The sequence below is a fragment of the Carica papaya genome, chromosome 6 (assembly GCF_054855325.1).
Source record: "Carica papaya isolate Zhongbai chromosome 6, ASM5485532v1, whole genome shotgun sequence".
In the NCBI taxonomy this organism is placed as follows: domain Eukaryota; kingdom Viridiplantae; phylum Streptophyta; class Magnoliopsida; order Brassicales; family Caricaceae; genus Carica; species Carica papaya.
The window spans coordinates 35,080,442-35,089,622 of NC_142314.1; the positions used below are offsets into that span (position 1 = coordinate 35,080,442).

General features: G+C 35.2%; 3 protein-coding genes across 5 annotated transcripts; 2 read left to right on the forward strand and 1 right to left on the reverse strand.

The window, feature by feature from the left end:
• The first annotated feature begins 323 nt into the window (after nt 1-323).
• Nucleotides 324-3,709, forward strand: LOC110808208 (nucleolar protein 56-like). The gene is made up of 8 exons (XM_088222770.1): nt 324-665; nt 1,268-1,482; nt 1,594-1,751; nt 1,864-2,051; nt 2,385-2,637; nt 2,726-2,874; nt 2,973-3,107; nt 3,287-3,709. The coding sequence occupies exons 1-8, from the start codon at nt 461-463 to the stop codon at nt 3,541-3,543; spliced, it is 1,560 nt and encodes a 519-aa protein (XP_088078896.1). The 5' UTR covers nt 324-460; the 3' UTR covers nt 3,544-3,709.
• A 166-nt stretch (nt 3,710-3,875) lies between these two features.
• Nucleotides 3,876-4,784, reverse strand: LOC110825578 (uncharacterized). Its single transcript, XM_022056045.2, has one exon. The coding sequence runs from the start codon at nt 4,689-4,691 to the stop codon at nt 4,083-4,085; it is 609 nt and encodes a 202-aa protein (XP_021911737.1). The 5' UTR covers nt 4,692-4,784; the 3' UTR covers nt 3,876-4,082.
• A 573-nt stretch (nt 4,785-5,357) lies between these two features.
• Nucleotides 5,358-8,964, forward strand: LOC110825577 (low-specificity L-threonine aldolase 1-like). 3 transcript variants are annotated; one of them, XM_088222913.1, is made up of 11 exons: nt 5,358-5,492; nt 5,851-5,993; nt 6,205-6,658; nt 7,118-7,229; nt 7,367-7,417; nt 7,572-7,643; nt 7,728-7,860; nt 7,959-8,017; nt 8,106-8,206; nt 8,476-8,542; nt 8,666-8,964. In XM_088222913.1, the coding sequence occupies exons 3-11, from the start codon at nt 6,216-6,218 to the stop codon at nt 8,705-8,707; spliced, it is 1,080 nt and encodes a 359-aa protein (XP_088079039.1). In that variant the 5' UTR covers nt 5,358-5,492; nt 5,851-5,993; nt 6,205-6,215; the 3' UTR covers nt 8,708-8,964. The 3 variants fall into 3 exon arrangements, with proteins under 3 accessions (XP_088079039.1, XP_088079038.1, XP_088079041.1); XM_088222912.1 differs by lacking the exon at nt 5,358-5,492 and adding an exon at nt 5,516-5,578; XM_088222915.1 differs by lacking the exon at nt 5,358-5,492 and adding an exon at nt 5,516-5,578 and having other exon boundaries at nt 6,211-6,658.
• The last annotated feature ends 217 nt before the right edge of the window (nt 8,965-9,181 follow it).

The window sequence follows — 9,181 nt, forward strand, 5'->3', positions numbered from 1 at the left end:
TTTTAAAATTTAATTGAATCAATTAAAATTAGTTAATCGAATATTTAAATTATCTAATTTTATTTGGTTATAAGATTGAACACTTACATAATTTAATTTAAAGAATAATTTAATTTAAAGACAAATATTTCTTAAGTTTTCTCTAATTTTAATTCTAATTTCTTATGTTATTTTAACTTTTTGATGTTTTTGATGTTGGGCCCTTCCTGTAAAAAGCTTCAGCTTATTCGGGTTCGGGTTCGGGTTGGGGCACGGGCAATTTCACGTCAATTCTCAGCCCAATTAACACAACTTGCTATGGCATATAAAAGCTTAAACCCTGAACATTTTATTTTTCCTCAAACCCTAGTTTTACGTCACCTAAACTTTTTTCTGAAACCCTGGTATACATCACTTCCTTGCTTATTGACGCCCACAAGACGGGGGAAGGAAGGTTGGTTGTATACGTTGGTTTGTTTCGATGGCCTTATATCTTCTCTATGAGTCGTCCTCTGGCTACGGTCTCTTCCATGCCAATGGACTCGACGAAATCGGGCAGAACACAGAGGGTGTCCGGAACTCCGTTTTGGACCTGAACCGGTTTGGAAGGGTAGTCCAGCTAAGTGCTTTTCAACCATTTGAGTCTGCTCTTGATGCTCTCAATCAGTGTAACTCTGTTTCTGAAGGTGACAATTGCTAAGCTTACCCCTTTAATGGAATTTTTTTTGTTTATGAGTTTTCTCCTAAATTGCTTTTGACTGTTCCATGACCAATGTTGTGTTAGTTTATGCTTTCGAATATATTTCTTTGTTTTAGGGGTTACACGTTCATGTTTTTGAGGTTTTTCCCTTATTTACTGAGTCAATATATGGAAGTGAAGGAAGAATTGACTGGCGAGTAATCTAGTATATAACAAAGTTTTTCCCTTTGTATTGCATGAACAGTTTAGATGAGCAAAGTGGGTATTTTTGGGCAGTTGGCTTGGTATAATAAATGACTGAAAGTTATTCTAAATTCATTCGAACTCTGTCACATTTTGTAAAATAAATTATCCAAGACAACGTATAATGTAGGGAAGCAAGTTACATGGAGTATAATAAAGTAGAAATAGGAAGTTTAATGTTATTCTCCCCCTTTTTTAAGTAAAAAAGACTGTAATGGAGTATGACATTAATAATATGGGATATGAGGGAATTTTGTTGCTTAGTCCTTACCAATTGAATTTTCATGTGAAATGATATTAAAGAATGTTCCGTGTTCTCTGTAGATCTAAGTTTTTAATTTGCAGGGATTATGACTGATGAGCTGAGGAACTTTTTGGAGTTGAGCTTACCAAAGGTCAAGGAAGGTAAGAAGCCAAAATTTAGTCTAGGAGTTGCAGAGCCTAAAATTGGGTCACATATCTTGGAGAGTACGAAAATTCCATGCCAGAGCAATGAGTTTGTCCTTGAGCTTCTTCGTGGTGTTAGGCTGCATTTTGACAGGTTTATCAAGGACCTCAAGGTTTGCATTTTGTGTGGCTCAAAGTTTTTCATTAGTCCATTAGAGAAGCTAGTAAAACTCTTATTCATCAGTTACTCCTAATTTCGTTTCCTCTCCCGCTTTTATAAGTAGCCTGGGGACTTGGAAAAGGCTCAGCTAGGTCTTGGACACAGTTACAGCAGAGCAAAGGTCAAGTTCAATGTCAATCGGGTTGACAATATGATCATCCAAGCAATTTTCCTTCTTGATACTCTTGACAAGGACATCAATTCATTCTCCATGAGAGTTAGGTTTGTTATTGCATTTTCTAACAGCTTGTGAAGAAAAGAAACGAAAATTTGTTTCTTCTTGGCATATGTAAGATTTTCTGTCAAACAATTACTTCTTAATCACCTGCTGCAGAGAATGGTACTCTTGGCATTTCCCTGAACTAGTGAAGATAGTCAACGACAATTATCTGTATGCCAAAGTTGCTAAACTCATAGAAGACAAATCAAAGTTGTCTGATGAGCACATTCCAGCGCTAACAGATGTACTTGGAGATGAAGATAAGGCAAAGGAGGTCGTAGAAGCTGGCAAAGCATCAATGGGTAGAGTTCTATCCCCCACAAATGCGGTTAATACTGTATTTAAGGCTTCATCTAGTTTAAAATATTAACTACATGAAACAAAAATAGGAATAAAAGAGAAACAAGATAAATGTTATAGTATGAACAAATTTTAATCTCGTGTATAATTCAAATTAGGTGATTGCTTCATTCATATCTAGTCAAGTAGAATATAACTCCATCTCCATTGAATTTAAGATAGGTGCAAAGTTAGTCCAATTGTGAATCAGATTCAAGTAATGATCAAGTAATAGGATGGGAATGGAGCAGAAATCGAACCAAATGGGCCCTTAATCTTGTGTCTTCTCCATGCAGGGCAGGATTTATCAGTCATTGATTTGATTAATGTCCAACAATTTGCTCAACGGGTTATGGACCTCTCGGAATATAGAAAGAAACTTTATGAGTACCTGGTTACCAAAATGACTGATATTGCACCCAATTTGACCTCCTTGATTGGTGAGGTTGTTGCGGCTCGGCTCATCTCACATGCTGGTAGCCTTACAAATCTGGCCAAGTGCCCTTCCTCAACACTGCAAATTCTTGGTGCAGAGAAGGCGCTTTTTAGGTTTTCATCAAGCTCAATTGTTTTGCTTAAGTTTCCCTAGAGAGGCTGTTTTGTTGACTGTGATCAAATCCTTTGTTGCTTCCTTCAGGGCACTGAAGACTCGAGGAAACACACCAAAGTATGGTCTGATTTTCCACTCAAGTTATATTGGCCGAGCATCTACTCGGAACAAGGGACGAATAGCTCGCTACCTTGCAAACAAGTGTTCCATTGCATCTCGTATTGACTGTTTTGCAGGTAAGTTCTCGGGTGTTTTCATAGACTATCATTTCCTAATTTGTTCTCATGTAATACAAATCACCAATTTATTTTCTGTTTGTTATACTATTTTGCAGAAAGGAATACTACAGTTTTCGGTGAGAAGCTCCGTGAGCAAGTTGAGGAGCGACTTGACTTCTATGACAAGGGAGTTGCACCACGTAAAAACATTGATGTCATGAAAGCTGCAATTGAAAGTACACAAAACAAAGGTTTGCACATCCTGAAACTTTTAGGAGGGATCTTGTCTTATCTTGTTTGAACTGACTGTAGTAGTTCAAACATTTGGTGCTTTATTGGAATAAGAAGTTTCTGATTAGGTCAAACTTCTAATGCAGTTCCAGTTTAACGTGCTTGTGTGTAACTTTTACATTTGGAAATGCTTTTGCAGATGTAGATATGGAGGAAGCTGAGCCTACTGAAACTCCAGTTAAGAAAAGCAAGAAGAAATCAAAATCTGAACCAGTCGAAGATGGTGTTGCAAATGGAGAAGCCACTGAAGATACGAAATCGGAAAAGAAGAAAAAGAAGGAAAAGCGAAAATTGGAGGAAGAAGATGAGAAACCGAACAGTGAGGAAAAAACGAAGAAAAAGAAGAACAAAGATGGAGATGAGATGAAAAAGAAGAAGAAGAAATCAGAGAATTGAAATGGTAAAAATTTTGATGTATGGGTAGTAGAAATTTAGTTACTGTTTTATTTACTTACTGGGTTTCTAAGAAAAGAACCTCTCTTAAGTTAAAAATTTAAGCTGTAATATGAATTTTGAACCTGGTTGAAATTCTATCTAGTGTTTGATGTTTTTAACCCATTAATTTGGCATTTTAATGGGTTTTGAGAAAGAATGCAGTCCAGGATTCCAGATGAATAATGTAATCATCTGACCAAACCATAGTTTAGATTGGCTAATTACACTTATAGGCATCATTCATTGATAATTATGCATTAATCATAGCATAATGAAAATAACTTTGAACAAAATTGAAATAATTATATCATAATTAAAATTTAAAATAGCTAAGAAATTACTCCATGAAAATATTGTTCCATCTGTATCACCAATAAATAATTATCAAAAGCAGAACAGAGTATTCTGCACCCTCAAGAATCCGAAACGTTTTGCAAACTCGAGATACAAACTTTACCTAATCGCCTCTCATGACTGGATCGGACCAGATATTTTTTTACCTAGTTACAGAGAATCACCCTTGTCAATCCAAGAACCAGACAAGACACACTGAAGAAGAAGAAAGTGACGTAATCCCTCGCACTCCATTTCTTCACCGCCTTAATTTCCCCTCGCAGACTCTTCGCTCTCCTCAACGCATCAACCTCCTTCATCAAATCAAACTCCAAACCCTTCTTCTTCAACTCCTCCACGCACTTCCCCAACAGATTCGCGTCCTCTTTCTCCCGATCCAGCAACTTTTGCAAGTGATTCTCCACCTCCGATTTGTACCGGACGGCCCAGATTATCCCCAGAGAACAGAGGACCGAACAGACCGATGGGACCCACGATCTGTGGCAGGCTCCACCCCGCGGATCTCTTGAGGAGGCGTTGAAGAGGAGAAGCAAGGAAATGGAGTGGAAGAGAAAGAAAAATATGTAGAGGTGTGTGATTTCCTTGCGTACCGAGTCGATTTGGGTTTCTTTAAGAGCGATTCGGTTGAGGATTAGCTCTTCTTCTTTCAACCATTGCTTGAGGAGTAACTTGTGCGTTGGGGTTTCTGCAATTTGGTGCAGAGGATGTGGTGGCTTGGACTCCATGATAGACGAGTTTGTGCTTTGATCGGCCATCAATATATTCAGAGAGAGAGAGAGAGAGAGAGGTTCCTGTCTAGCAATGAAGAGCAGAGTGAGTGAAGATTTCAACGGTTCCTCTTTTTGAATTGGTGTAACGGTCGAAATTTTCGAGAGGCTTAATTAAATAACAAGGTGAATTACCTAAAATACCCATGGCCGGAGCATTAATTAACAGATTTTACCGGCTCTTTGGCATTATTAAAAAATGTGAAATTTTATTTCGAAAATAAATATTTATATCTTCATATCATGAGTATGCTACGATTTACATTATTATATCCGTAATTTATTTATTTTTTTAAAAATTACAAAAATAATTATAGAAAAAACTATAATATTTGAGAAAATTTTAAGAAGATATTTTTCTAAAGAAGAAAATATATTACTAAATGTATCGAAAAACATAATTGAGTTTATCCTAAAAAAATAAGCAGAAGATATAAAAATACTTTGAATCTTCATTACATAAATTTGATAAAATCCAACATATTTATCATGAAATAAACAAGTAACAAAATCCAGTTCATGTTGCAGACGGAAGTGATCTGCAGTTTTTGTAATTGGTTGATGATCTCTTCGCCATTAAGCTTTACATGCATTTATACAATACGTTAATTGTTAATTATTTGTGTTTGTGTGTATAAAGTAGAAAATAATATCCAGTCAGTAATAATTTCTTACATTGTAATCATTTTCCACCCGCGTTTTCTTGGGAAACAAACAAACTCTCAGTAGACGCTCTTGTGGCTGATCCCCAACTCAACTGTTATTACTATATATATATATATATATACTGTAAGTATATCCTGATTTATTACTATATTTTGATGGTGGGTTTTGTATTGGATTGTTGTTGATTGACTGGTTGAGTCGTTTTAAATGTATAGTTTCTGGGTTCTGAATTGTTTGCGTGTTATATAATTATATATATATATATATATTGATCGGTTTTTTTGATTTGGTTTGTGGGTTTCTTTGCCCAGAATTCTTTTTGGGTTTTATTGAACTTAAATCACATATTGTTGAATTTGGTTTTGTATTTCAAACGAGATTCTTGGGGTTTTCGCATTTTTTGGGTGTTTATTTTGCCGTTTGATTGAATTAAAACTCTATTGAATGCTAAGAATTTTCATGATTATACTGTTCTCTGCAGAATTTAAGGAAGTGGGCAAGCATTTCATTTTGGGTTTTTGGCTGAAATCAAGTTAAGAATTTCCAATTTGGGACCCTCTTAGTATTCAATCAGCTTATTATTCTCATCAGGGGTTTCAAGGCAGAGAAGAAGAGCTTGTACAGGTTTGATCGTCGCTCTTCATGTACTTTCTTGTTTGCCAAACAGGCATTTTCCTAATCACTTTCCGATCATCGATCATCGATCATCGATCAATCATTCTTACCACTAGCACAAACCATATTGATAGAAAAACAATATCATAAGCAAGCAACAATTTGTAGATATTTAGTATTCAAGTAAACTGGAAGTTTGTTGATTATGTTGTGGGATTAGTTTCAGCGAAAATGGTGACCAGAATGGTTGATCTCCGATCTGACACGGTTACAAAACCAACAGAGGCAATGCGTGCTACCATGGCAACTGCTGAGGTTGATGATGATGTATTGGCTCATGATCCAACTGCATTCCTCTTAGAATCAGAGATAGCAAAGATCATGGGAAAAGAAGCTGCTCTCTTTGTTCCATCAGGAACTATGGGTAACCTCATTAGTGTGTTAGTACACTGTGATACCAGAGCAAGTGAAGTTATCCTTGGAGACAATTCCCACATCCATATCTATGAAAATGGAGGAATTGCCACCATTGGAGGTGTTCATCCAAGGACAGTTAAGAACAACGAAGATGGAACCATGGACATTCATTTGATTAAAGCTGCTATTAGGGAACCTACAGGGGAGCTTTTCTACCCAACTACAAGGCTTATCTGCTTGGAAAATACACATGCCAAGTAAATTTTATTATCTCTATGGCACTGTAATTTGGCTTCTTTAAACTTAACGTCAGCTCAAACAAAGGGTACCTTTTGTCATGCTTTCGATGATAATTGTATGCTTAGTTTATAGTTATTTAATTATAATTGTTGGAACTAAATGAGATAGTAAATTTCTTCATAATATACTTAATTCCTTACAAATTAGGTTCGACACTTATCGTTATTCTAAATGACAGATATATCATTATGTACATATGAGATGTTATAAAATCATATTGACTATCTTAAGTTGCTTCATAATATAAACTTCATGCTATATGGTATCGTTGAATGATTAAACTAAGCTGTCTTACATGTCCACAACTACGAATATCGATTCAGTTCTTGATTTCGAATTTACAGTTGATTCAAACCTCACTCAGTACTTACTTTTTCCATAGCATATTCTCACAAGATGTTTTTTAACCATTGCAGCTCTGGTGGTAGATGCCTTTCTGCAGAATATACAGACAGAGTTGGAGAAGTTGCCAAGAAACACGGCTTGAAGCTTCATATTGATGGTGCCCGAATTTTCAATGCTTCAGTTGTAAGTAAAAAACTAGCTCAAAATTAAAATTTGAATAATCTGATTCAGCATTTCTCGTTTTAGCTTACTGTCAGACTACGAAGATGACAAGACTCAACATTGGTTGAGAATCTAAATCCCTAGTTTTTATTTCACAGGCACTCGATGTTCCTGTTCATATGCTTGTCCAAGCTGCAGATTCTGTTTTGGTAGAATCACTTAGCTCTTAACATTGTTAACTTCTTCATTTTAATAACATTACTAGTTTTATATCAGTTCAATTCTCATTCATATTCAATGTTGATTCAATTATAGTTTTCGGGTCAAAAACCAAACCCACTTTTGACTAAATTCATGAATCAGGTATGTCTGTCAAAAGGGCTTGGCGCTCCTGTTGGATCTGTTATTCTTGGTTCGAAAACTTTTATTACTAAGGTAATTAAAGGGAAAATTCTGCTCTAAAAAGTATTGTTCTCTCACTTTATGGTAAAAAGAAACTTGTTTATTGTTTGTTTTTAGGCAAGAAGGCTTAGGAAAATATTAGGTGGTGGAATGAGACAGGTTGGCATAATTTGTGCTGCTGCAGTTGTTGCTCTCCGGGAAAATCTTGGCAAACTTGAAGGTGATCACAAGAAAGCTAAGATGTTAGCGGGTAAACAATTGATTTTTCTCCCGTCTGATCTAATTCGTTTTCCACAATGTTATGTGATTCCAACTATCGAAAAAAATTTATGTACTTCTATTTACCAGATGGATTGAATCGAATTAATGGTCTGAGAGTGGATGCTGCTAAAGTGGAGACAAATATTGTGAGTGATGATATATGTAGTTTTGCTTAATTGAATTTAGCCTTCTGCATCAATACCATGTTTCTAAATGTCTAAATTCTTTTACCAGATATTTTTCGACGTAATGGAGGACTCGAGGAAGACTGCAGAGAGACTGTGCAAATACCTCAAAGATCACGGGATACTCGTGTTTTACGTGGGCAAATCCAGGTCTGTTTTAAATCTATTGGAGCTCAACTACATCTTGCTGCTGCATTTTCTGATCTTGAATCCATTTTTTTATTTCCTTCATAATTGGTTCCTGAAGTTGTGAGTTTTGAATTTGGGTTGAAGGGCCTTATTACCTCATTTGGTGCTTTACATTAATAGACTAACATTTGTTGCTAGTAACGTTGGTTTTCTATATATATAGATGCTAGTAATGTTCATTATATATATATATATGTCAATTTATATTTACACATCTTCTGCTGTTTCAGGATTAGAATTGTTCTTCACCACCAAATTTCAGCAGGTGATGTGCAGTACACTCTGTCATGCTTTCAGGTAACAAAATCTGCACACATGAATATACGTATGTGTGTGTGTGTATATATATATATATATATATATATATATATATGTAAAACTATGTAGTTTAAGAAATTTTTGTTTGGTTGAAAATTGCAGCAAGCTTTAACTGGGGAATATGATGAAAATGGCAACAACTAGTGGGGGAGCAAAGAAATTCCTCATGGAGATCTCTTAAGAGGGCTTACTCACATGTAAAATAAGTTCATATATATATATATGTGTGTGTGTGTGTGTGTACATAAGATATTCTTACATACACACCTGGATATTATATGATATACAAACACACACACACACACACATATATATATATATGTAAATTAAATATTAGGTATTTTGGCTGTATGAATTAAATATTTAGTTTGTAATAATAAAATTTGAATATTTTAATTTTATTATTAGAAATTGGAACAAAATCAATTCAATAATTTAAACTATGGTTCAATCCATCAATCAAATGGTTTCCTTTTCAAAAGAAAATTCAAATGTTGGGCTTGGGCTGGTGGTGGGTTATACATATGGAAGACAGCTGTATCTATATATTTACAATTAATTATTTACTTCCCAAAAAAATTATATACAATTAATTTCATGGGTTTTTTTTTTTGAAAA

Coding starts and splice junctions, on each gene's coding strand:
- LOC110825577 (XM_088222913.1), top strand. CDS start 6,216: ATGGTGACCAGAATGGTTGATCTCCGATCTGACACGGTTACAAAACCA. Junction 6,659..7,117: donor TTGGAAAATACACATGCCAA/GTAAATTTTATT, acceptor TAACCATTGCAG/CTCTGGTGGTAGATGCCTTT. Junction 8,543..8,665: donor ACACTCTGTCATGCTTTCAG/GTAACAAAATCT, acceptor TGAAAATTGCAG/CAAGCTTTAACTGGGGAATA.
- LOC110808208 (XM_088222770.1), top strand. CDS start 461: ATGGCCTTATATCTTCTCTATGAGTCGTCCTCTGGCTACGGTCTCTTC. Junction 1,752..1,863: donor TCATTCTCCATGAGAGTTAG/GTTTGTTATTGC, acceptor CACCTGCTGCAG/AGAATGGTACTCTTGGCATT. Junction 2,638..2,725: donor GCAGAGAAGGCGCTTTTTAG/GTTTTCATCAAG, acceptor TGCTTCCTTCAG/GGCACTGAAGACTCGAGGAA.
- LOC110825578 (XM_022056045.2), bottom strand. CDS start 4,691: ATGGCCGATCAAAGCACAAACTCGTCTATCATGGAGTCCAAGCCACCA.